The sequence below is a fragment of the Microcaecilia unicolor genome, chromosome 4 (assembly GCF_901765095.1).
Source record: "Microcaecilia unicolor chromosome 4, aMicUni1.1, whole genome shotgun sequence".
Lineage (NCBI taxonomy): Eukaryota > Metazoa > Chordata > Amphibia > Gymnophiona > Siphonopidae > Microcaecilia > Microcaecilia unicolor.
In genome coordinates, this window is record NC_044034.1 from 155,227,446 (window position 1) to 155,255,114 (window position 27,669).

The following is a 27,669-nucleotide window of genomic DNA, read 5'->3' on the forward strand; positions in this document are numbered from 1 at the left end:
GCGGAGTTTTAAAAAGGTTTGGACCGCTTCCTAAAGGAAAAGTCCATAGACTGTTACTAAATGAACTTGGGGAAAATCCACTATTTCTGGGATAAGCAGTATAAAATGTTTTGTACATTTTGGGGATCTTGCCGGGTATTTGTGACCTGGTTTGGCCACTGTTGGAAACAGGATGCTGGGCTCGATGGACCTTTGGTCTTTCCCAGTATGGCAGTACTTATGTACTTATATCTCACTCACAAGACTTATTCTTTGGCTAAGTTTTTAACTAGTTTCACCCACCTCATTCGCTCAATGAATCAACAAACCAGTTCACTGGGTTAAGTAAAACAGAATAAAGTTAGGCACTAGACACTATGTTGCCAGAAATATTCTAAAATAGTTCTGGGACTTGACACATCCAGACCTGAACATCTCGGTTCCGATTTCTGATTATCTTAAAAAATGTCATTGGCTTTGTGTTCATGCACAGATGACCTTTAAAGACTATACGGTAATACTTCTGTATTATTCAAATTTTTTCTCACTGCTTTTATATGTCAGCCAGAGTCCATAATAGTTTGTAACTGAAATGCCCTGCATTTAAAAACGTTTGGTTTAAACATCAGTTGGATTCTATGTTTACCTTTCATGCTGTTGCTATTTGGAATAAATTGCCAAGTAGACTTCGAGTAGATAGAAATTATATGCACTTGCGTAAGAAGTTAAGAGCTTTTTTATTTGATAAATCTGATGGTTAATTGTTTAGTTATGTATTATTAATTGTGTAATACCACATTCTACTTGAGCTTCTTTTATGTAAACTACCTGGAACCTCTTACTGGGACAGAGCAGTATATGAAATATGATTAGATTAGATTAGATTTGGACATCCTATCTAAAATATGTTTCCAGGTGTCACAGGTTAGCGATATGTTGTGCCCTACTCGCTATTGGATGGATATTTTTTTTTTAATTTGTCTCTTTTTAATTGATTTTATCACAAGTTTTTTTTCTGTTTTATACTGGGGTTTTACACCTTGTTCTCATGCTTTGTATCTATGCATTCTTATGATTTCTATGTATTTATTATTATTATGATACATATTTTCTGTCCTCACATTATTTTATGTAACTATCAGGCTTATTTTCGAAAGTGATCGCCGGCGATCTTCCAACATAAATCAGGAGATGGCCGGTGATCTCGCAAAAGCGGTGAAATCAGTATAATCAAAAGCTGCTTTTTTGACACCATTGCCGCTTTCTCGTCGCCAAGCCGGCGAAAGTTCAAGGGGGCGTGTTGGCGGTGAAGCGAAGGCGGGACATGGGTGGGCATGGGCGTGGCTACCAGATGGCCGGCTTTTGCGGATAATGGAAAATAAAAGCGGTGTTAATCAGTATTTCGCCACTTTTACTTGGTCCTTTTATTTTCACGACCAAACCTCAAAAAGGTGACCACTGGAGGGAATGGGGGATGACCTCCCCATACTCCCCCAGTGGTCACCAACCCCCTCCCACTCTAAAACAATAAAACTAAAAACCTTTTTTGCCAGCCTGTATGCCAGCTTCAAATGTCATACCCAGCTCCCTGACAGCAGTATGCAGGTCCCTGAAACAGTTTATGTTGGTTGCAGTGGACTTCAGGCAGGTGGACCCATGCCCACCCCCCCTACCTGTTACACTTGTGGTGGTAAGTATTGAGCCCTCCAAACCCCCCCCCCCCAAAACCCACTGTACCCACATGTAGGTGCCCCCCCTTCAGCCATAAGGACTGTGGTAGTGGTGTAGAGTTGTGGGGAGTGGGTTTTGGGGGGGATTTGGGGGGCTCAGCACCAGGGTGTAGCCAGACAGCAGATTTTGGGTGGGCCTAGGCAAGAAGTGGGTGGGCACCAAGTGTTCTCCCCCACCACCCAAAAAATATCTAAGCTGATGGAAAAATGCTTCTCTTCACCTTGGCAGTCTACAGCAGGCTTGTGCTGAAAACAGAACATGCGCAGGTGCCAGTATCATGGAGAGCAGCGTTTTTGTTACCCTCAGGGTGAAGCCTTCAGCTGGCAGAGCTTGGGATCCCCAACAGCTACCGCTAAACGTGTGCTACTGTTGGGTGGGCCTGAGCCCTAACTAGGTGGGCCTCAGCCCACCCATGCCCACCTGTGGCTACGCCACTGCTCAGCACCCAAGGTAAGGGAGTTATGCACCTGGGAGGTATTTGTATATTTTTTTAAAATTCTTTAGAAGTGCCCCCTAGGGTACCCAGTTGCTGTCCTGGCATGTCAGGGGACCAGTGCACTACAAATGCTGGCTTCTCCCACGACCAAATGCCTTGGATGTCGCCGGGTTGGAGATCATCGGCATTTTTTTCCATTATCGCTGAAAAACAAAACCAGCCATCTCAAACCTGGTGAACTCTGGCATTTGACCGGGCTAAACTGTATTATCGAAAAAAAAAGATGGCCGGCCATCTTTTCCGATAATACGATTCCGGCCAGCTGTAGCGCCATTCGATTATGCCCCTCCTTGTGTTTCATTTTAACCCATAGACTCCTGAGGTAGGAAACATGATGCCGTGTCGAGCCTTATTCACCATTAAAGAATATTTTACTATCTCTTGTCTCCTTGGATTTGCTTGGAAGTGTCTTGCTGATCATGCTGCTCCCTTGCATCTCTACAATCTATTGTTTTGCATTTACTACAGTTACACTTTGCTGCCCTTTTGAATCTGCCACCTTAAGTGGCCACCTCATGTTCATAACGGTTAAGCCAGCCCTGCCTCTATTTCATGACACCCTGCATCATACTTTCCCATATAAGTAAAAGCCTCTGTGGATCAAAATGTTGTAGTAATTCAACAATACCTTTGAAATGGATTAGGAGTGAGGGTGGTTGCTTTGTGTACTCCATCAATGCCTTTGAAGAAGCCAATGAACCAGGTTTTTTTTGTTACATTTGTACCCCGTGCTTTCCCACTCATGGCAGGCTCAATGTGGCTTACATGGGTTAATGGAGGGTTAAGTGACTTGCCCAAAGTCACAAGGAGCTGCCTGTGCCTGAAGTGGGAATTGAACTCAGTTCCTCAGGACCAAAGTCCACCACCCTAATCACTAGGCCACTCCTCCACTACCCTTCAGTGGAGGAGTAGCCTAATGGTTAGTGCAGCAGACTTTGCTCCTGGGGAACTAAGTTCAAGTCCCACTGTAGCTCCTTGTGACACTGAGCAAGTCATTTAGGGCATCTTTTACTAAGGTGTGCTCACATTTTTAGCGTGCACTAAAATTTTGGGCACGCTAAACATTAGAGACGCCCATAGGAATGCGTTGGCATCTCTAACATTTAGCGCACCCATAATTTTAGTGTGCACCCTCTCAGGGCATCTTTCACTAAAGTGCGCTCACGTTTTAAGCACATGCTAAAATTGTGGGTGCGCTAAACGTTAGAGAAGCCCACACACCCACAATTTTAGTGTGCGCCAAAAACATGAGCGCGCCTTAGTAAAAGATGCCCTTAACCCTCCATTGCCCCAGGTACAAATAAGTACCTGTATATACTATGTAAACTTCTTTGAATGTAGTTGCAAAAAAAAACCACAGAAAGGCAGTATATCGAGTCCCATTCCATTTTTTTCAAGAATGATGTTGTTTTGCTGCCTGAGCTTGGAGAGCCCAAGAAAACAACAAGGCAGGCAATCTGCAAGCTCCAAGATGGAAAAACAACAAAGCAGATCAGTAGAAAGTGAACATAAAATTTATTGGATGAAAACCAAATATGCAAATTAGCCCGACACAGGCCATGTTTCGCCCAGCAGGGCTGCGTCAGGGGCTACACAATTTTCCTTAATTTTCACAATTAAGTGGGTATGGGTATAGATGTGAAATGAATTGAAGTCTTCTAAAATATATTGAAAAAATATTGAAAAAACAGCACAACCAAATGATCAAAAAGTGTTGATGTGTACATCGTCAGACACCCTCGCAGCTCTGTGATGCTGAGGGTGTCTGACGATGTACTTTTTTAGAAGACTTCAGTTCATTTCACATCTATACACATATCCACCTAATCGTGAAAATTACTTGGAGAGCTGCAGTAGCATGTCTGAATACAGGAGGAACATATTCCGGTTAAATTCTGCAATTAATTCACCACCTGTCTGCAAGTTTTCTACAAAATTTCAACAACTGAAGTAGGGTTGTGAATGGCCGTCAGTGCATTGCTGTATGCCGCATTCATCTTTAGAAGCTTTCTGCACATTTGGTTCCTTTTTCATTCTCCAATGTGCTGTTTCTTTCTTCCAGTTAATATGAAACAGATGTGCCACATTGTCAAAGAACTGAAGAGCGAGTAAACCACTGATGCATTCATAGTTATTCAACAGGAGTGAAACATAATGGATGCCCCTCTCCTAGCCTATATCTAAGAGTAAAATACTTTCATTACAGGATCCAACTAATGTACCCAGGAAAAATGCTAGAAAGCAGCTAATGCAAACTCAAAAAACCCAAAGATATAATATAAGGTGTAGCACAGCAGGACCGGACAAAGAATACAAAATGGAGCACTATCGGAAACTACAACGTCAAAAGCAGACAATAAATACAGTGGGTGGAGGGTAAGGGGAAGAAGTTTAGCCAGGTTTTAATGTCAGGGGAGCAGACATTTTGTAATAGGTATGAATGATAAGCTGAAGGGTTGATCTGCATAGGCACTATTTTATTTAAAATCCATTTTGGGGAGCGACTGTTCCCCTTGCACCCCACCTAGCTACACCTCTGGTGAGGTGGCTTTACGAGCGCAAAAATTGCCTTTGGGGTGGTGCTTTGCTTGCCAGTTAGGATTCAGTTCTGAGGCACAGAAATTGACCTGGGAAAATTCCTCTTTTTTAATTGTTTTACATATTTGAAGGATTTATTTATTTATTTGGATTTTACTCAACCTTTTTCAGTAGTAGCTCACAGTCAGTTGCATTCAGGTACACTGGGTATTTTCCTGTTCCTGGAGGGCTCACAATCTAAATTTGTACCTGAATCAACAGAGAATTAAGGGGACCTTTTACAGAGCGGCAGTAAGCCCAATGCAGGCTTACTGCTCGCTACTCCGGAACTACCACTGGCTCAACGTGGCCGCTGGCGGTAGTCCTGCCCCGAGTCCGTGCCATTTCTGTGGGAAAAAGAAACCCCCAAGGAAATGGCTTGTGCAGCAGTAATCTAGTGGTAATTGAGCATTGCCACTCGCTGCCTGGTTATTGCTGGGTTAGCGCAGGACCCTTATCTTACCGCATGGCCATGTGCTTCTGGGGGCTTTTTACCTGCTGTGCTAAAAAAGGCCCTGGTGCTTGGGAAAAATGGCCCCCACCGTTAGTGCAGCTGGGCACGTCTGGATGTCAAGACTGGTGCTCTGACTGCTAGGCTACTCCTCCACTCCTAAATGGTCATGTGAGCTCATTTTCATATGCCAACTGCAGGCAAGTGTTCATCTTAAAGTTCCTCACTTGTGGGAAAAGACACTGCAGCACAGCGCTGTTAGACCTCAACCAAAAACTGGTGGTACTCTTCATAAAGGTGGTTAAAAAAAAAATCCCAATAAATAAATTAATTAATTAATGACATCGGTACATGAAGGATCTAACTGAAAGTCCTTGTGTAAATTGGCCACCATATTTATGCCTCCCTTTGCACGTGTAAATGTCACCAATGCTAGCACTTATGCATGTAATGTATACACACATCTGCAAAAGTGCCAGCAGGGCACCTCGGCGCTAGTCTGTAGCAGGGAGCATAAGTGGCATAGTGCATGAATGTGACTCGTAACCACTTGTAACCACTCGCCTTCACCTACCCTCCTCTCTTCCTTCCCGTCCACATTAATTGATTTGATTTGCTTACTTTATTTATTTTTTTTGTCTATTAGATTGTAAGCTCTTTGAGCAGGGACTGTCTTTCTTCTATGTTTGTGCAGCGCTGCGTATGCCTTGTAGCACTATAGAAATGCTAAATAGTAGTAGTAGTAGTAGGGGGCATATACATGGGCGGAGAATGGGTAGGATATGGGCGGGGCTCCCACTTACACAAGTAACTTACAGAATACTGTAAGGTACATATGTTCCTGTTACATTTACACACACTCAGTTATGCCAGATCTATGGGCGTGTAAATGTTAGGTGGGCCAATAACAGGTTACAGTATCATTCTATAACAGAATTTGGGCACTGAGGTGTTGTTAAAGAATATGGTCCCACCACACATCCTTGGAGCACCTAAATGGAGGCTCCCCGTTGTGGAATTGTCTCCTTACTGTGATTTTTTTAAGAATATATTTTATTGAGTTTTATGCACATAACAAAGACAAGAAACCTGATCCATATACACCACCAAGAGCAGAATTCCCCCAAACCACAAGCAAAAAAAGAGTGGAAATCCATGGCATCAATGCACCCATTCCATAACCCATAAAATAGTTTGCAAGAAGAATCCCCTAAAAGGGTCCCATGTCAAAATCAGTTGTTGGCCCTTTGGGGTATCCAAGTCCGAGACATTACAACATTCCAGCACAGCTTGTTGAATCACAGCCGACCTCCACTGCATTAACGAAGGGGCCATTGGTTGTAACCAGCATTGCATTATTATTATACTATTATTATTATCTGGATTTTGCTCACACCTTTTTTCAGTCGAGATGAGTTACATTCAGGTACACTGGGTATTATACATTTAATTCTCAATAATATTGAGTTTTTCATAAACCCCCATTATTATAAAGCATAAAATTGTATTGCTTTGTAAATTGTATTGCTCTGTCACGTTCCTGTCTCCATGACTCTCACCTATCCACCCCCATCCTGTTAGACTGTCACTGAAATGCTTTGATGTTTCACTCATATATACTGTCATCTACCAACATTTGCTTATTTCCGATCTGACGAAGAAGGGCAACCTTCAAAGGCTAATCAAGAATGTATTAAGTTATGTCCAATAAAAAAGGTATTATCTTATTTTCTTTTCCATGTTTTATTTTGTTTTATTTCTATTGATTACCTTTAAAAGTGGACTAACACAGCTACCACACCTCTCTACTCATAAACCCCCCAAAACCTTTAGGCTTAGGAGATACTTATGACATATACTGCAAATAATATCAATGGTCTGGGAATCCATCGTGTCATCCATAAGGCCGAAACCTGGGCTGCCACTCTTTTCTAATAATGCTGAATCTGGGGGCAATGCCACAACATGTGTCCCACAGTGGCTTCTGATTAATGACATTTCACACAACAGTCTGATGCTCCAAACTGGGCCTGATAAGTTCTATGTGGGGAAATATATAGTCTCATTACCAACTTGTATTGCATTTCGAAGTGTACAACATTTGTAGTCAAAGAGTGATAATGGCAGAGAGTTTTAAGTAGTACTTCTTCTTTCACCTGTATGGATAAATCCTTTGACCTTCTCCGAGCTAATGGAGCCAAATCAAAAACAGGCAAAGCATCAAACAGAGATCTTTGGTGAAAGTGTAACACCTTACTGTGTTTAAAAAAGATATGGACAAGTTCCTGGAGGAAAAGGCCATAGTCTGCTATTAAGACAGACATGGGGAAAGTCACTGCTTGCCCTGGGATTGGTAGCATGGAATGTTGCTACTATTTAGGTTTTTGTATGGAATCTTGATGCTCTTTAGGCTACTTTTTGAGATTCTGTATGGAATCTTGGTATTCTTTAGGATTCCGGAAACTTAGTACTCTTCAGGATTCTGGAATGTTGCTAGTGTTAAAACCAGGAAAAGTGAAGTTCTGTAAGGCATGTATAAGGTTAGGCACCAAAAACACAACATATTTATAGGATAATAGTATGTGTGTGATTGGTGCCAATAATTGGTAGTTACTCGCATAAGTGCTAGGCTCTATTCTATAAAATGTGCACTAGGCATGCAACTTCAAGTGGGCATTAACCTAGGCAGAACATGGGCATTTCACATAGCGATGCATGCAGCTTTTAGAATAATGTAAGTGGCACTAAGGCTCACCTATTTACACCAGTCATTGAGTTGACATGTGGCCACACCTATATTTTGGTGGGCCAATGCCACTTTGCACCTATATCCTATAATATCTAAGCACTGTTATAGACCTGGCATCAATTTATAGAATTAGCAGCTAATGCTTTTTTTTAACCAGAAAACTGGCCACATTTATCCTGAAACTCAGTGATTCTGAGCCTGATCTTCAGGGATTGCTTGACAGTCTGTTTTTCAGGATATCCTTCATAAATATGCATGAGATATATTTGCATGCATAACCTCTACTATATGCAAATAGCTCCCATATGTATTCATTCTGAAAAGCTTGAAAACTGTACAAGTTCTCTGGTCCCTAACAGGCTGAGTCAATGGTTCTCAAATGCACTGTTACAAGCCTGGTTTGACACTCTACAGTTATAAAGACAGCATTCTTGTTAAGCAGAATGTAAATTACAGATGCAAGAAGCTGGTGGCTAAGGGAATCAAAATCCCAATGACTGCATGGCAGGGCTGCCGAGAGACAAAGCTGGGCATGGGGCAAACAGTCTTCAGGACCCCATTGCCACTGTCACCCCCCTACTGCCGCCACCACCCTTCTCTGCTGCCACTGCCGCCCTCCTCCTGCAGCAATGAATGAGAGAGAGTTCTCTGCTGGCTACAGGTCCTTCTTCCTACCACATCCCATCTCCTGTGAAATAACTTCCTGTTTCCACATAGGCAGGACACGGCAGGAAGATGGGCCTATGGCCAGCAGAGCAGTCTCTTTTGATCATTGGGACCGGGCCCTCCTTGGGGGCCGGACCCCAGGAATCTTGGCCCCTCCCTTAGCGGCTCGGTTGCATGGATCTAAGCCACGATTAGATATACAATAGAATAATACCAGTTAATTTTTAAGGCTGCCTTGGAGGAGGAAGGAAGCATGAATTAGAAACAGAGTCTGCTGTTAATTAAATCTAAAATATTCCCCAATACCACCGATTTAACTGTGACTACACTGAATTGATCAGCACGACCAATTCTCCCCTTGCTCTTTCACGACTAAAGGGAATCTAAAAATGCTTTAAAAATCCTGGGGCAGGGATGAGGTGCATTTAGGAACATTCTACTTTGGAGCCAAAATTGCTTCAGCATTGCCCTGTTGACTTTCCTATTGAAAACACAGGAATATTTTCATTGATGCATCTGCAGGCAAGATTGGTCATAAAGAGGTGACTTTTCAATGGCACAAGAATTTGGAGTAAGTGCACCTCATGGCTGTTGCATTTTAAGAGGCACAATTCCAACAGAAATTTAACAGCATTGGATACATAGAAATAAATAACCCGCTTAATAATGCCGAAAGAATGTTTCCATTGTTTGTTTAAGAATTCCATTAGTCTGCATCTGGAAGGGTTTTAAGTTTAGAAACGTAATTCCCCCAGTACCAACGGACTATCCAGGAGGTTACTTTTAGATTTCTTTGGTGGTGATTCAAAACGAACAAACTAAAGGATCTTTTTTTTACTGTCCAAACTGCAACAGTACAGCTGGAAAGAAAAACTTGAAGTATATCTTCAAGAAGCATGAAAGAAGAGTTAAGATATAGCCATTAATGATGCATAAAATTCAGGGATTTCTTTTCTCTGGAATGCTGTCTTCATATATTGAGCACATGGATCAAGCTCAGCTGCCCTTCTAAACATAAAGGGCCCTGTTTACTAAGCCATGCTAGAGGCACGCTAGCGTTTAGCGTGCACTGCGTAGATGCCCATAATTTTCCTATGGGCGTCTACATAGTTAGCACACACTCATTTTTAGCACTCTCTAAAAACATTAGCGCACAGGACCCAAAGACTTCAGCTTTGTCCCTGAAAATACAGGACCTGATTGACCTGCTCCAGTTGATGTAGGAACAGAAGAACACCAAACTTTGCACACTCGAAAGCACACTGGAAACAGCGAAGATGACTCAAAAATAAGTCCCTAGACAATGCTTAGTATGTCCAAGTTTTATTGTATAACTGTATAGACTCGACATGGCTGTGTTTCGGCCAATTGGCCTGCCTCAGGAGTCTGTACAATTTCTCAAAGACATCTTAATGAAAAGAACAATGATACTCGCAAAAGATGAAAGCCAGCGTATAAACTGGTATGATGGAGTCACTGTGTGAAATACTCTCTTTTGGCAGGAAAAGGAGATACCGCGAGCTTTTGTGCAGTACATTTTGGCGGTTCCTCCTTTTCCTGCCAAAAAAGAGTATTTCGCACAGTGAGTCCACTATACCAGTTTATACACTGGTTATCATCTTTTGCAACTAACACTGCTCTTTTCATTAAGATGTTTTTGAGAGATTGTACAGACTCCTGAGGCAGGCCAGTCGGCCGAAACACAGCCATGTTGAGTCTATACAGTTATACAATAAAACTTGGACATTCTAAGCATTGTCTATAGACTTTTTTGTGTCATCTTCGCCGTTTCCAGTGTGACCTGCTCCAGTAACAGAGAAAATAAGTTTCCTTTCTTACTGTTTGCTATTGTAGGTCTGGCAAAAATGTATTTGATGTGATGAGTTTTGAACATTAGAGCAATTAATTTTACCTTGAATTGTATTGTACTTCTAAGATCAGAGAAAAATTTTCCCATGGACACAGGCTTTTTGATACATCTAGTCCTTTGAGTATTTCTAGAAGGATCTTCACTTTGACAAGCTGATGATTAATTCAGTATCGTCAAAGTTAAAGCAGTGATTTTGTATATAATTAACAGCAAACCCAGTGTTTGACAATAGGCATAGCACCAAACAATACCTGTTTAGTCTAACTTCAGCCTTGTCATCATTTATGATTTTCTGCCAAGTCATGTTTTTCTCTCTGACCTGGAACCCTTTTCCCCTTTGCAGCTGGAATGGAAAATGTAAGCTTTAGAAATGACCACTGGTCCAGCCTGTGGGTTGTACAGTAGGATGGCGATGTATGGGAAGAAATACATCATACATCACACTTTGTAGCCAATATCCAAAGGGCACAAAAATCTGATGCAAAATAAAATACTAAGATCACACTGGTCTGTCTGGAAAGAGTCCAACCAGCTAGAGTCTGATGTTTGTGGGAGAAGAGCTCCAGGAGAACGGATGTCAAAGGGAAACAGCAGGGAGTCTCTCCATTCCTGCACTTTACTAAAAGAACCTTGAGAAATGTGTAGCCTTTCCCAGGCACACTGTGGACTGCAGCTCCAGGGACCCATAAATACCTGAGTAGAAGGGATGACTTGTCTCTGTTTTTTGATATATGGGGATCCTGAAGGCCAGTCACAGGATTGCTCAAGGTCCTTCACTACATGCATACTTCAATCTCCAAATGTCTCTCACCCTTTTCTTCAAAGTATACAGGCACTTCTAGAACCTTCACTGTGCCAGAAGTCTGTATACATTAAAAATTACTTTACTGGGTGATTTTTAAAATTTTGAATAAAGTCCACAGAGCACTATGCAGAACAAAACATACAGCTTAATTAAGGAACACTGATGTTTCTTCTTTTCTGTCACACACTCCGATTTCTTCTGGCCCCTGTTTATTGGCTCCTGGAATCCTTCTTCATTCCACCAGGCAACTCTTCTTAGAACTGAAAAATACGTCCAGGTCAATTTGGCCCTGTCTCTTATGGGCCCCCTAAATCTAAGGGGATTTTTGTCTTTCAATCACCCGAAATTTCCAGCTTAGGCAAGCCTCAAACTCTGTTGTGCAGTTGCTCATCTTCTTGCCCAAAAGTAGTTTACTTCTGGTATTCCACTGAATTTCAGCTTCTTTTGCTACTTCCTTTGTCAATGACTCTCAGCCCTGGCTCTCCATCAGCACTCTCCATCGGGCCAGAAAGGAATAAGACTCAAATGCACAATTTTACCTTTTCCTCAAAGACATCTTCTGATACTTAAGTGTCCACCCTCCTTTTGACCCAAGGCTCCTTCCCTTAAGCACCCAGAAAAGGCACATAAGATCCTTTCCTTCCCTTCAAAAGCTCCAAATTTATATCCTAGTTGACATTACTACTCCTTCTCTAGCAACCTGCTATTAGGGAGATGTACTCCCAATATATACTCTCTTTTGTTATACATCACCTCATAATGGAGACAAGTGATACCTCTTAATTGTGACAGAAATATATACAAATACATCCAGTAATGGGGTCTGAAGTGACTTATTGAGAATTTATTAATTTTGTTCTGCTTTTAGACTATGTATTTCTGCAATGTATAAAGTCTACAGACTACTTCCTATGATTTTCTGTCTTTTGTATTTTTTTCTGATTCTGTATTTCAATAAACTTTATTTTTCTTGGTGTGTGTAACAAACTGTTAGTGTGGGACATTGCCCTTAAAGAGAGTGAGGGGCCCTTTTACTAAGCTGTGGTAAAAGGGGCCCTGCGTTAGCGGCGGCGGCCATTTTTGCCGTATGGCAGGGCCCCTTTTACCGCAGTGGGTGAAAATAGCCAAACATGAAATGGCCATGAGGTAAGGTCACACTTGCCGTGTGGACGTTTTGGAGGTGGGGGAACACTTAACACACCACCCATTGAGGTGGTGGTAAGAGCTCCTGCGCTAACCCCCTGCGTAAATATTTTTTCAATATTTCCACTAGTGTCAGAAATGGCACACGCTGGGAATGGAACCACCACCGGCACCTGCATTGGGCCAGTGGTAGTTCTGGATTGCCGCACGGCAACCCTTTAGTAAAAGGAACAACAAACGACCACCTACATTTCTGGAAAGAACTAAAAACAAACTTATTCATAAAGGCATATCCCACCGACCCAACATAAAAGCCTGAGCACCTGCAACAGAACAAAACCAAAAATCGTAATGGACACACCACAACTTCCCTCTTCCTCCTTAAGTTCCCTAACATACCTATGCTACATGAACCTATTCTACTATAATAACATCTGTATTTGTTCATTCCGGAACTGGTGAATGCCACTACGGTACTATATAAGCCACACTGAGCCTGCAAATAGGTGGGAAAATGTGGGATACAAATGTAACAAATAATAAAAAAAGAGCCCCTGAGGAGATTCCTCTTGGGCTTACAGCATGGCCATGTCCCATCCCAGAACGCATGCTTCCAGAGAGTGCACTGAGTTTCCAGTTCTCAGTAGCCTCTGAATTTGAAGGGCATGTCCTGAAAAAAAAAAAAAGAGTGACATCTCACTGCCTTCTACAAGACATTTCTCTAATATTGTTGATGTCGTGAACATTTGACATAGGCCTAAAGACACATATTGAGAGGTCAGAAGTGCAGTGCTCATTCAATTGGTGAAATTATACTTAAATTTCAAGGGTCTACAGTCTTGCAGTTCTTTTCAAATTGCCTTTCAATTGTGCCACACAGTGGCACAGGAGTGGGCAACCTCAGTTCTTGAGGGCTACAACCCAGTCGGTTTTCAGGATTTCCCCAATGAATATGCATGAGATCTAATTGCATGCACTGCCTCCATTGTATGCAAATAGATATCATACATATTCATGGAGGAAATCCTGAAAACTTGACTGGGTTGCAGCCTTTCAGGATTGAGCTTGCCCATCTCTGCACTAGAAGATCAGTCTTTGCACTGCCACCTACTAAATCAACTGACAAAATAAAACCTTTCAGGAATATACACATATTCAAGAACCATACTACAATGTGAAAATGAGTATTTTCTCTCAGCTGTGGTTAATTTCATTCATTCAGATAATCTGTAAAGGTTTTTAAAGGGTTTAATTTCTCCAGTGACTCATAGACTTTACCTCTTCCAAATACAGTTCACAATGAGAACTACAAAACAATTAAAGTTAACATCTTATTAAAATGGCATGCAGAGCTGAAGCACTGTACATATTTTGACATATTGTGATCTACATTTTGTGAATTCTTAGTTGCCTTGACAACTTGCATCCTTTATCCTGTTTTAGCACTCTGCTCTGAGACTGAATATACATCCCAAACTATGAGTCATGACCCAAGTAGGGTCACACAGTCCTCAGCCAGAGCTGTGTGCAAGACCCCAGGGCACAAAAAATTCCCCACAGGCACAGCCATGTGACCAGGCGATGTGTGTAGCAAGCTTGTACTTTCCAACTGACACATTTCCTGCTGTGTTAAGAAAAGGCTTCAGAGTGGAAGAGTAACCTGATGGTTAGTGCAGCAGCCTCAGAACCCGAAGAACTGGGTTAAATTCCCACTGCAGCTCCTTGTGACACTGGGCAAATCACTGGATCTTTCCAATGCTCCAAGTACAAAATAAGCAACTGCATATAACATGTAAACTGCTTTGATTGTAAAAAGGCAGTACATCCAGTGGCGTTCCTAAGGGGGCTGACACCCGGGGCGGATTGCCGATGCGCCCCGCCCCCTCGGGTGCAGTGCCCCCCCCCCAGATGCAGCATGACCCCCGCGGATGTAGCGCAACCCCCCCTGGCGAAAGGACCCCCCACGAAAGAACCCCCCACCCGGGTGCACGCCGCTGGGAGGGTGCCACGCACGCCTGTCCGTCATTCGTTCCATGCTCCTTCTGCCCCAGAACAGGACCTGTTCCGGGGTAGAGGGCGCATGGAACGAACGACGGAAGGCACGCGCGGCAGCCCCCCAGCGGCGTGCACCCGGGGCGGACCGCCCCCACCGCCCCCCTAGGACGCCACTGAGTACATCAAATCCCATCCCCTATCCTTACTAAAATCTCCATTGATGCCCCCTCCCACCCATCTCCATGTACTGTGAATGTCTTTACTCCCCAGATCACTATGCTTATGTCCCAGCAAACAGGAAGGCAAATTTTACAGACTTAGGGGTAGATGCATCAAGCAAACGTAAAAAAATCAGAAACGTAAAAACCTTTACCGAATCTGAAATAACGAAGCATGCTCCAAAAACACAGCCCCAAAAAGTTTGGTGCGGTATTAGAAAGAACGATGCACTAATCCCTGTCGGTAATCGGCTCGTAAAGCATGCGCAAAGCAGCCAAGCGTTATGCTGGCTGCTCTGCGCATGCCAGAAACGTAAGAAAAAAAAGAAAACACAAACACGTGGCTCCCCACTTTCCCCTGCATGTGTCCACAAACATTAAAGGATCGGGAGGGGGCAAAGGCGCTCATCAGCAGCGTCCTGTATGGACGGCCTTGCCTTGCCCCCCCGAAGTCCCCGCTGCTCCCCGCTGCTCCGTTTGTGAAATAAAAGCTTTTAAAAATGAAACCTTTGCAGTTGCTGGGCTCCCCCTCCCTTCCTGTGTCTCTCTTCTTTAGTCGGCAATGCTCCGCCTCCTGCCCTCCTCCACCTCCGTGCCCCGCCCCCCCCGATTTCGTCCCCGCCGCTCTCCCCCCCCCCCCCCCACGGACCCCCCTCCACCATAATGGCCGGTGCAGCGCCTCTCACCTATGTTTGAAGGCGCTGCACAGGATGGATCAGCTATTCTTTAGCTCTTCTGTCTCCTCCGATGTCTCCTTTTTCTTCCTGTGTCCGCCCTCCTCTGACGTCAGCTATCTACGTAGATAACTGACATCAGAGGAGGGCGGACACAGGAAGAAAAAGGAGACATCGGAGGAGACAGAAGAGCTAAAGAATAGCTGATCCATCCTGTGCAGCGCCTTCAAACATAGGTGAGAGGCGCTGCACCGGCCATTATGGTGGAGGGGGGGTCCGGTGGGGGGGGGAGCGGCGGGGACGAAATCGGGGGGGGGCACGGAGGTGGAGGAGGGCAGGAGGCGGAGCATTGCCGACTAAAGAAGAGAGACACAGGAAGGGAGGGGGAGCCCACCAACTGCAAAGGTTTCATTTTTAAAAGCTTTTATTTCACAAACGGAGCAGCGGGGACTTCGGGGGGGGGGGGGGCAAGGCAAGGCCGTCCATACAGGACGCTGCTGATGAGCGCCTTTGCCCCCTCCCGATCCTTTTTTAATTTAGTTTCCTTTTTTATTTTAGGCACAGGGAAGCAGGGAGCCACTTTTCTTTTAAAACATGCCAGCAATTTGGTTTTTCATCGTGCAGGGGGCAGTGGGGAGATGACAGCTCAGGCTTTAACGACAGGTCTGAGCTGAAGTTAAATTTCTGGCGGTAAGTGAATCGTTGCTATCGTCGGTATGGTTAGTGCATTCCGAATTGTCTACATTTCAATGGTAGTTTCTCATTTGCATTCCAGTTTCGTTAGCTGCTACTGCCGTCGAAAAATAGGCTTTAGTGCATGGAAAGGATAGGAAATTCTTCCTTAAGGGCTCATTTAACGATGAAAAACGTTTAGTGCATCTGGGCCCTAGTCCTGCCTGGCAAGTTCAGTCAACCAAATGTTCTACCACCTGGAACTCCTGCCACCAGCAACTGAAAGGGATGGGCTTATTAACCCTCATCTCTTATCCCTGTTCCTTCTGCTGCTAGATAAATGGTGCAGGGCTTCTTCCCTTCTGGCCTTTAGCTCTGCCTCTAGCTCCAAATGGGAACATCTTGCTTCTGCTCCCTGCCCTGAATTTCAGTGTTGTAAATGTGTATATTTTTTATCCTGTTTCATAGTAGTCCTATTATTAGGTTTCAATTTGCTGTTTTCAAGTTTTTCTCTTTCATTGTATTTATGTTTATACTTGTTATTTTACTATTGTTATGCTGTCAACAAAATTGTAAGTTTTATGTTAAATGTACTTACTGTACAGCGCCTTGGGTGAATCTCTTCATAAAGGTGGTTAATAAATCCCAATAAATAAATAAAAATGGAGTTCCCCCTGCCGAAATGGATGAACGAATGAAAGGATGAGTCTGGAGGGGATCTGAAAGAGAGTTGGCTTGGAGGGGAAGATGGGATGAGCCTGGGGTGGTACAGAGCCGTGGTTCCTAGTATTCTGATGTTCTTTCTGTTTTGTAAATATGTCTGGACTCCTTTTGGTATAGTGCATTAATGCAGGAATTAATGTATGGCCACTTTAACAATTAGCACAGCACCTTGATATGAATTCCCACATTAACTGACACATGGAATGGAACAGAGAAAGGGCAGGAACTGTGCTCTACACTTTACATTGATTATAGTGCCACACATTAACTGTTAATGCAGCAGATAACATGGAGTAGTTAACATTGCCTCAGTAGATTGGGTTAAAATGGAGGAGTGGCCTAGTGGTTAGAGCACAGGTCTTGAAATCCACAGGTGGCAGTTTCAAATCCCACTGCTGCTCCTTGGGATCTTGGGCAAGTCACTTAACCCTCCATTGCCTCAGGTACAAACTTAGATTGTGAGCCCTCCTGGGACAGAGAAATAGCCAGAGTACCAGAATGTAACTCGCCTTGAGCTACTACTGAAAAAGGTGTGAGAAAAATCTAAATAAATAAATAAATCCCCATTATCTGTTAATGTAGTTATTACACAGTGAGGGGGTAGTTCTGCATAGATCATTTAGGGGTCCTTTTACTAAGGTGCACTGAAAAGTGGCCTGTGGTAGTGTAAGCGCGGGTTATGGGCACGCGCAAATCCATTTTTCAGCACGCCTGTAAAAAATGCCTTTTTATAATTTTAGCCGAAAATGGACATGCAGCAAAATAAAAATTGTCGCGCGCCCATTTTGGGTCTGAGACCTTACCACCAGCCATTGACTTAACGGTAAGGTCTCTCGAGTTAGCCATGCGGTAATCGCCAACACGCACCAAGTCGGAATTACCGCACACCAGAAAATACAAAATATTTTCCGGTGCGCATAACAGGCACACGTCAAACATCAAATTACCACACGGGCCACACGGTAGCCGGGTGGTAACTCTAAATTGACGCGTATTGGGCGTGCGCAGGCCCTTATGCGGCTTAGTAAAAGGGCCCCTTAAAGTTAAGCACTGGGATATAGAATAAAATACTAGCATCGGTCCACATGCCATGAACAATTATGCCAGCTCAATAATTGCTATAAATGTTCACACTTAACTGTAGGCAGTTAGGCACGCAAAGGCCAGTATTCTATAAACCATGTGCACGAGTGTTGCGCACACTCCTGACCTGTCCATGCCCCTCCCAGTTCCATGCCTCCCTTGCAGTAGCATATAAAGAGGGCAGATGCTCAAAACTCCAGCGCTGTACAAAACAGCCCTGGATAACTTTAGGCAGTTAGGCACGCAAAGGCCAGTATTCTATAAACCATGTGCACGAGTGTTGCACCGTCATATCCAGCGCCCTTCTGGAAGCAGGAAATGAGGGCGGGACCAGAGGCAGAGCTGAGACAGATGGGAAGGCAGGCTGAAGCGTCGCTCGCCTTAACTGTGGACGCCGGACCCCAAGGTAACAATTTTTAAATTACAGCCAGCACACTGGAAGGTGAGGGGCTGCCGTAGGACAGATTGTGCTTGCACTCGGAGGGGAGACAGAGAAAGGAAGGGAGGCGTGGGGGTCTGGAACTCGGAGGAGAGGGGGACATGGAACTCAAAGGGGAGGGGAGGGGTGGTGTCCTGGAACTCGAAGAGGAGGGGAGGGGGCGTCCTGGAACTCAAAGGGAAGAGAAGGGGGGCATCCTGGAACTCAAAGGGGAGGGGCGGGGGGGTCCTGCAACTCGAACGGGAGGGGTGCCTGGAACTCGGAGGAGACGGAGGGAGGGAGGGATGGGGGGGCATGGAACTCAGAGGGGAGGGGGGCTGGAACTCGGAGAAGAGAGAGGGAGGTAGGGAGGGGGCATGGAACCTTGCTAGCGCCCGTTTCATTTCTCTACGAAACGGGCCTCTTTTACTAATGAGTCAATAATTGATGGTAATTGCTTTGTATACTGGTAAATTGCAATATCACAACACTCTTTCTTACCAATCTCAATATAAGCTGTGGTCAGCAAGATAGGTCAGAGGGGAATTCCTTGAAAAAGCGCAAGTGAAACATGCTGCATGTCAGCACAGTATACTCCAATCTGACATTATTGAAAAACATTTAAGAACTGAATTTTTACAACATTTAAAATATAAAATTTAACATAAAAACTACAAAATTCTTACTTGTTTAAGAACCGATGATGAGATCGGTGAAATAAAACTCTGACATTTACTGAGAGTCTCAAGTATCACCACTGAGGTTCTGTTTAAGTCATTTCTTTATAATAGAGCTTATATTGAGATTGGTCCATATCTGCTACAGAAGAGTGTTCTGTTATCTGCTATAACGAGGTCACATTAGAAGCACCACCTTATGCCCATGTTGATGTGTGGGCAGATACAAAGGATTAAGGGGGCCTGGAGAGTGAATAAGAACATTGCATTAATCAGAGAATCAAAACAAAAAAAACAGCACCACGGGCCTTTAAAAATGGAACACAGTTCTTTAATGAATGAGCCTTGACAAAAAGACCCGACACAGAAAGTGAAAGTGCCTTGGTGCTTTGTAGCTTTTACTACATGAGACGTGGGGTAAGGAATAATATATTGTAGAGGAATATATTCGAGTTATTCCCCAAGTTTTCCACGTCATCACTGTGACCCCTGACGCAGGTGCTAGTCACCGAAACACGGCCCGTGTCGGGTCTTTTTGTCAAGGCTCATTCATTAAAGAACTGTGTTCCATTTTTAAAGGCCCGTGGTGCTGTTTTTTTTTGTTTGGACTTTAGTTTGTACTTTGTTCCTTCTCTTTTGTTATATTAATCAGAGAATCAACATTCTGTCTACTTGGCACCAAATTTCAGAGCATACATCGATATTACAAACCAAGAACAGCACATGCAGGAACGGAAGAACAGCTCTGCTGTTAAAGAAGCAGGTTGTGAGCCAGAGTTCACTGATTCTCTGTGTGACCTTGGGTAAATCACTTCACCCTCAAGTGCCTCAGGGCTAGATGGTCAGCCAATCTGGGCAGGGAAATAACTCATGTGCCTGATATGTAACGTGCCTTGAGCTCAGAAGTAGCTCAAATCCAGTTCCATTCAGGTACAGTAGGTATTTTCCTGCCCCCAGAGTGTTTACAATCTAAGAGGCCTGTTTACTAATGTGTGCTAAAATCTGGGCTTCAGCTTTAATAGTCCAATTAATTTAACAGCGGGGGTAACAATTACATATGATTTCAAAGAATCCAGCGTCTGATATCATAAATAATGGTGTTCTAGCCAGACCTCAGCAGTGGCTGTTTTTACACTGAGACACAGCCCAATGATTCACCAGCATCATCATTGGTCTTCCCCTTGATTATCTTTGAATAAAGACCTCAATCTTATCTCCTATCATCCATCTCTTTTCCAAGCTGAAGAGCCCTAACCTCTTTAGCCTTTCCTCATATGGGAGCAGTTCCATCCCCTTTATCATTTTGGTCGCTCTCCTTTGAATCTTTTCTAATTCAGCTATATGTTTTTTGAGATACGGTAACGAGAAGTGAACACAATACTCAAGGTGAGCTCACACCATGGAGTGATACAGAAGCATTATAGTTTTCTCACTCTTATTTTTCATCTGTTTTGTAATAATTCCTAGCATCCTGTTTGCTTTTTTTGCTGCCGCCACACATTGGGCAGAAGATTTCAGCGTATTGTCTACAATGACACCTAGATCTTTTTCTTGAGTACTGACCCCCAAGGTGAACCCTAGTATCAGGTAACAATGATTTGGATTGTTCATTCCAAGGTGCACAAAATAGATTTAATGCACATTGAGGTCCATTTACTTTGCGTATTTACTGTGCGTTAAAAATGATTTAGCAAGCCTTTACTGGTTATTATTCCAAGGGTTTCCTCTGAGCATTGCTAAGAAATGAACTAACCAGCTGAGAGCATCCAATAGAGAGAGAGAGAGAAAGAAAGAAAGAAAGAAAGAAAGAAAGAGAGAAGGTATTGGATATTTGTGGTCAAACACTCTCTGCAAGCTTAAAACAAGGATTATGCAAAGGTTAAAACAGCAATAAGTGATGGTACCTAGAAGCTGTGCCAAGAGCTGTGATCCAGGCTTGGAAAATTCCAGCAAAGAATGAGAAGGGGTTTTTCCTCGTTATGGCAAAGTAAATCAGCGGCAGAAAGATCCCTCCATGGATGATAAGGCCCACAATAACAGTCACCATGTACATTCCCAGTTGCCTAGCAACCACTTCCAGGTCCTTGATGGCGATGATCTTCCCACAAATGAGGCAAGCGATACCCAGCGGAGAGTACCTGAAAAAGATGATCAGTGAACTTTGAAATACCCAGCTTGGATCCCTGCAGAAAGAAAACTGGTGGTGTCTCAAGCTTATGAAAATGCCAGAGAATAACAATTATCAAGGGATGTAAGACTTGTCCCTCTCCCAACCAATAAGACACCAAAACAACCTTTTCAAACTTCAGGACATTTATTTGGGTTTAACATGGCCGCAGCTTCATTTATTGAAGGTCTGAGCCAGTTACCCGAGCTAAACATTCAATCAATGAATGGAAACTGGACTACCTGCCATCTGGTGTCTACAGTAAACCATAGCAAATACATTTTCCCCTTGCCCCACCTTAAAAAAAGGGCAAGTTATCCAAACCCCAAGCCTAGACCTCAAAACTTAACTTGATGAAAAAGGCCTACCATTCGCTGCCAGGTGAAAGGTAGGGACCTCCTTGAAGGGTATAAGCTCAGGTACCCCCCTCCCATTGTGATAAACTGCTGACTAACCCCCCTTTTGAGGGAGGGCAGGGTGGGAATTTTTCTTTCCCACACCAGCAGGAAGACGTCTTCCACCTCCATGGCTCCCGATTCTTCAATCCTTCTACCCCTACCCCCTTCCTTGAGCACAAATTGCCACTAATTGGTGAGTGGATCATGCCTTAAAATATTCAAAAAACGTTGACCAATTCAGCCCAGCACCAGCATGCGCGTCATCACTCCCTCCTACCCCACCCCTCCCCCCCATGCCAACATGAGCAGCAAGTCCTGGCACCCACCGTTCCTTGTGGATGCATTCGGGGGACGCTCACCCCCTCGTTAACTGCGGGCTCCAGAAGAACCCGGTCACCCTAGTTAAGATAACGAGTGAAGGCACATTAACACTGAAGTTGTGCTCCATGTAAACAGTTAGGTATGAGTAACAGTAGCATGACTACATTTCATATTTCACGTTTCTGTAATATACAAAGAGTTATCTAAGTGGTTTGCAAATCAATTAAAATCAGTAGTAGAAGAGGAAATGGGAAGGAGACATAAGGATGCCTAAGCTACAGCATGATAATTAGAAAAAAAATAGAATAAAATTATAAAATTTATGAGATCGATATTCAGCCGACGGCACTCAATGTTTGCTGACCGCTGCCAGCATTATGCCTGGAAATTCATGCTGGACCATGTCTGGCACTGAATTTCTGCGTATACAGAGTTGGTTAAACCATAGCCTCTTAAGTGCAATATTCAGCACTTAACTACATAAAGATAGAAGAACTTGTATGCAGTCCTATTTAAGCGGTGACTTTGGCTAGTTAAGTGCTGAAAATCGGAACTTAACTGACCAAGTGCTGAATCTGCCACCCAGCACCACCAAAATAGCCTGTTTTGCTTTAGACACTAATTGGTCATTTTAGGGCTCACTGAACAAGTGATTTAGTCAGCCAGAAACTGCTTTTGGCTTGTTAAATCACTTTGAATATTGACCCCTTCACGTTTAATCAAAGATACAATTAAGCACGGGAGAGTAGTGCAAAAAGAAAAGGAGATGGGCTCTTTCCACCAATTGCATAGGGAGCTGCACATTTCTTTATACTATCGTTAGACAGTTCTGTCTAAATCAAATTAAATTCCTCCATACAGTTTTAGGGGGAAAATTTTCAGTGTGTTTTCAATGTTTGGGGGGGGGGGGGGGAGATTCCCTATTTTCAACCTTTTCTCGATTTGTTTCACACATTCACGTTAATCAACATTTTTTACATGTTAAAACTTTGTAATGCACACACATTGAATTTATGGGGTATGTTTACTAAGGCGTGTTAGCATTTTTAACGCACCTATAAAATTAAGGCGCATTAAATGCTAGCATGCCAATATATTCCTATAGGCACGTTAGCGTTTAACATGAGTTAAAAATGTTAATGCGCCTACAGTGTGCCTTTGTAAACACAGGCATATGTGTGTTATTCAATAGGTTAACCTGAATTAAAATGATTTGGTGTGATCTAAATTTAAGATGTGCTAGCACACTGAACACATGCTAATGAATGCACGTCACTGTGGTATATTTATTACTTATTTATTAGGCTTTATTTACCGCCATTTGAAGGAATCCATTCAAGGCAGTGTACAGCAAGAATAAGTCAAATATAAGCAATAGATAATTACAGCAGTAAAAATATTCAAATAACAATACAAAGCATGACATAGAGGGGCATTTTCGAATGGGGACGTCCATCTCTAAGGGCGCCCATCTCTAAGGACGTCCTAGCAAAGGGGCGGGGAAACTCGTATTATCGAAACAAGATGGGCGTCCATCTTTCGTTTCGATAATACGGTTGGGGACGCCCAAATCACAACATTTAGGTTGACCTTAGAGGTGGTCATCCCTGGTTTTTGGCCATAATGGAAACTGAGGATGCCCATCTCAAAAACAACCAAATCTAGGGCATTTGGTCATGGGAGGAGCCAGCATTCATAGTGCACTGGTCTCCCTCACATGCCAGGACACCAACCAGGCACCCTAGGGGGCACTGCAGTGGACTTCACAAATTGCTCCCAGGTGCATAGCTCCCTTACCTTAAGTGCTGAGCCCCCAAACCCCCCCCCCCAAACCCCACTCCCCACAACTGTACATCACTACCATAGCCCTAAGGGGTGAAGGGGGGCACCTACATGTGGGTACAGTGGGTTTCGGGTGGGTTTTGAAGGGCTCACATTTACCACCACAAGTGTAACAGGTAGGGGGGGGGGGTGGGCCTGGGTCTGGCTGCCTGAAGTACACTGCACTCACTAAAAACTGTTCCAAGGACCTGCATACTCCTGTCATGGAGCTGGGTATGACATTTGAGGCTGGCATAGAGGCTGGCAAAAAATGTTTTTTAATTTTTTTTTAGGGTGGGAGGGGGTTTGTGACCACTGGGGGAGTAAGGGGATGTCATCCCTGATTCCCTCCGGTGGTCATCTGGTCAGTTCAGGCACTTTTTCGAGGCTTGGTTGTGAAAAAAAATGGACCAAGTAAAGTCGGCTAAATGCTCATCAGGGACGCCCTTCTTGTTTCCATTATCTGCCGAGGACGCCCATCTCTTAATTACACCCCAGTCCTGCCTTCGGTATGATGCTAACACGCCCCCATGAACTTTGGTCATCCCCGCAATGGAAAGCAGTTGAGGGCGCCCAAAATCGGCTTTCGATTATGCCAATTTGGGCGACCCTGAGAGAAGGACGCCCATCTCCTGATTTGTGTTGGAAGATGGGTGCCCTCCTCTTTCAAAAATGCCCCTTACAGTATGCTACATTACAATATCAACACAATACTTAATAAAACATTTTCATAGACAGCCTAGAGTATAACAAAGACGGAACATATAGATAGATAAGATAGAGTAACAGAAGTAAGAAAATAAGGGGATGAATTTAAAGAAAGTTGCAAATGAGGTCAGAAAGGTGCTTGAACATTATTTTAGCTAGGGTAGGAGCGGATAAACATGTCCTGCTATAATATGTGCAGCCGGTGTCATTTACTTCTTCTGTTAAAGGCCTGGTTGAAGAGCCAAACTTTCACCTGTTTCCTGAAGTAGAGATAGTCTTGTGTTAAGTGGAGCCTTTCACGGAGTGCATTCCAGAGTGTGGGGGCTACTCCGGAGAAGACTCGCTTGCCGGTATCGCATCATGTGATGTCCTTTGGAGAGGGTGTGGTTAGGGAAACTCCTTGGGAGGACTTTAGTGACTTTGGAGGTGTGTAGAGGGCCATATCTTTTAAAGGTAGTCTAGAAAGTGATGATGCCTAAGCCAAATGGCCAGTGCTGGTGGACACCTCCTTTGAAGCCCCCCTCCAAATACCGTGTGGTGAGAGCCTATTATTGTGAGCTGGTCACCCTTCCAGGACCCAGCCAGGGCTGACCCTGCTTAGCTTCCTTGACACACAGCCACTGCTGGGCTCTACACTTCTCAGTGATTCACCAGGACGCTGCCTCAAACACATGGGAGTTCTCTGCCTCCTCTTCTCCTTTTCACAAATATGCATCAACACCAGGCTTCTTATAACCAAAGGCTTTATTAGTTGCCATTTAACATAATCTTCATGGCTTATTTCGTCTTTAACTCAAACATTTCTTCTTCAACCCAAACATAACAAAAGGCATTTACTCAGAGTCTTCTAATTAAACCCTTTTCAGACTTAAAGCAGTTCCTCAAACTTTCACAGTTTAAACAGCCAAACAAAAGCATTTAGTTTTCCTTCTCAGAGGGTAGTGCAGCTATCACCTTTTCAGCAGAGAGCTTCCCCAGCGCTTCCATCTCCCCCTTCCAGCTTTCCACCATTGTCTCAATAAAGCTGCATGAAAACCTCCCACACCTGGTTCAATTTCCCAATCAACTCCTGACTTCTCACTCTCCTGCCTAGAGTCCTTCCCCTGACTCTGCTTCCCTTCCTGCTGCAGTGCATTCTAGACTTTGTAGTTTCCTGCCTCCTCACATTATATAACAGCTAGCACACTGTCAGGTTCTCAGGTTCAGAGCCCGCGGGGCTGGGCTCTGGAGCAAACGTGAGCCCTTGGGCTGCTGACGAGGAGCGACAGCAGCAGGCAAAACCCACCAACCAACGCTGGGCAAGCACAACGACACCGGCAGGGACTGCAGGCACCACCCAGCGAACCGGAACACATGGACTGGAATCCCCCAGACTGGAGGACACAGGACTGGAACACACCGGACCGGAACACACTGGACTGGAGCGCACCAGACTGGAACACACCGGACCGGAACACACTGGACTGGAGCACACTGGACTGGCCCGTACAGCTTCACCTGCACTTAGCTACTAAGCCCCCCAGAAGTTGAGCTCCTGGGTTCGAGTAGCCGGCAGGACTTACTGGATACCGGATGACACAGGGACCAGGACTGGAAACAGAAGTACTCCTAAACCTAAACTGATCTACGTGCTCCCAAGTCCTAAACCAGCAGGAGTGTTCCTAACAGTAAACTGACAAAAGGACTTCCTAAGCCCTATACTAAACAGGAGCTCCTAATCCTTGCTCAAGAAAGGGACTTCCTAAGCCCTAAACTAACAGAGCAGGGAACTAAACACAAAGCTAACACAGGTGCTACTAAGCACCAAGCTACAAGCAGAGCTTTACACTAATAAGCTAAACACAAAACTAACCAGCTACCTAAGCACTGCTCTAGCAAGCTAGATACAGCTAATAAGGTGCTTCCTAAGCACTACTCTGGCAAGCAACCAGAAGAGCTCCTAGCACTAAAAGGGAAGGCAGGGGAGCCACAAGGAAAAAGAAGGGAAGCTAACACATAAGCCAAAAGTGATTCTAAATCACCAAACACCAACAGCAAAGACTGCAATGCTCCCAATAGCACAAACACCAGAAGTACTTCTAACAGCAAACTCTGCAGTGTTCCTAACAGACACTAGTTTGACCCGGTATCAGCGTGCCTTACACACAGGCACCCACAGTTACACCAGTCATGCAGCATGAGCGCATTTAACTTACAGTTTTCTGTAAGTTGTGCATATAAGTGGTAGCACCGCCCATGTCCCTCCCATGCTCCGCCCATGTGAACGCCTCCTTACATTATGTTCTCTGCCACTTACTCCTGCCCTTACAGTGTAGTGCTCCGTCTATTTGCTGCCATTTATTCCTGTAAGGCTGACTTTCTGAAATAGAAGATACCACCAGGAGGGTAGAGGTACACTGGTTTCCTACGTGAAAAGATGCGGAAACAAAAAGTAGGAAGGGTAGGCTGTTCTGAAAAACTGGAGGTGACGTCTGTTGAGAATCAATTCTTTATAGCAAGAAAAACAAGAAAGATGCGACACAACACAGCTGTGTTTCGCGTTATCATGCGCCTTCCTCAGGAGTCTATGAAACAAAGTGTTTAAAAACATACAAGTAGTAGAAGAAGTCACAGTAGAGCGATTGGGTGCGATATTTCGAAATCTGGGCAAGCTCATTCCAAATGCAGCACTGCAGGATATACAATATCGAATTCTTAACAGGGTCCACATCACTAAGGTAAAGGGGAAGCAGTTGGGAATGTGGGAAGATGACAAGTGCAATAAGTGCAAGAAAAATGCAGGAACATTTTTACACTCATTCATGGAATGCCCAATACTCCACATGTTATGGGTCGGAGCATTGGGGTTAGTGGAGGAGGTCCTGCAACGCCCAGTAGAGTGGAAGTACTCGATAATATTAATGGGGTGTGGAGAATCACTTCAAGAACAAAAACTGGGGGCAGCTCACTGCAAATTTGTGTTATTGGCAATGATGTTGCTTAAGAAGTGTGTGCTGAAAGCGTGGGTAGATGCCGAGCCACCACACCTAGATGTATGGAAAAACTGTATGGTTGAGATGGCCCACTGGATAAGCTTATCATTCAGGCTTTCTGCCTCAGGGAGGAACCGCCAATACAGAGACATCTGGGGGAGAGCACTCAAAATAATCTCACCGCAAGATTCAACAATGAGTACTTAAAGGGGTCTGCATGTAATAGGGCAGGAGCAACCTTTGGGGAAGGGGGGGTAGGGAAATGGGAGGGAAGGGGGTGTAAATGATAAAAAGTTATGAAGTTAAGAATGGTGGAGAGAAGAATATTTATGTACTATTGCTCTGTTTTATTACA

General features: G+C 44.1%; 1 protein-coding gene across 1 annotated transcript in view; it reads right to left on the reverse strand.

Moving 5' to 3' along the window:
- Window positions 1-27,669, reverse strand: part of SLC1A2 (solute carrier family 1 member 2) — a 72,728-nt gene that overhangs the window by 16,075 nt on the left and 28,984 nt on the right. The window contains exon 6 of the mRNA XM_030199458.1: window positions 20,832-21,065. Within this exon, the coding sequence (XP_030055318.1) occupies window positions 20,832-21,065 (234 nt within the window). The remainder of the gene's footprint in view (window positions 1-20,831; window positions 21,066-27,669) is intronic.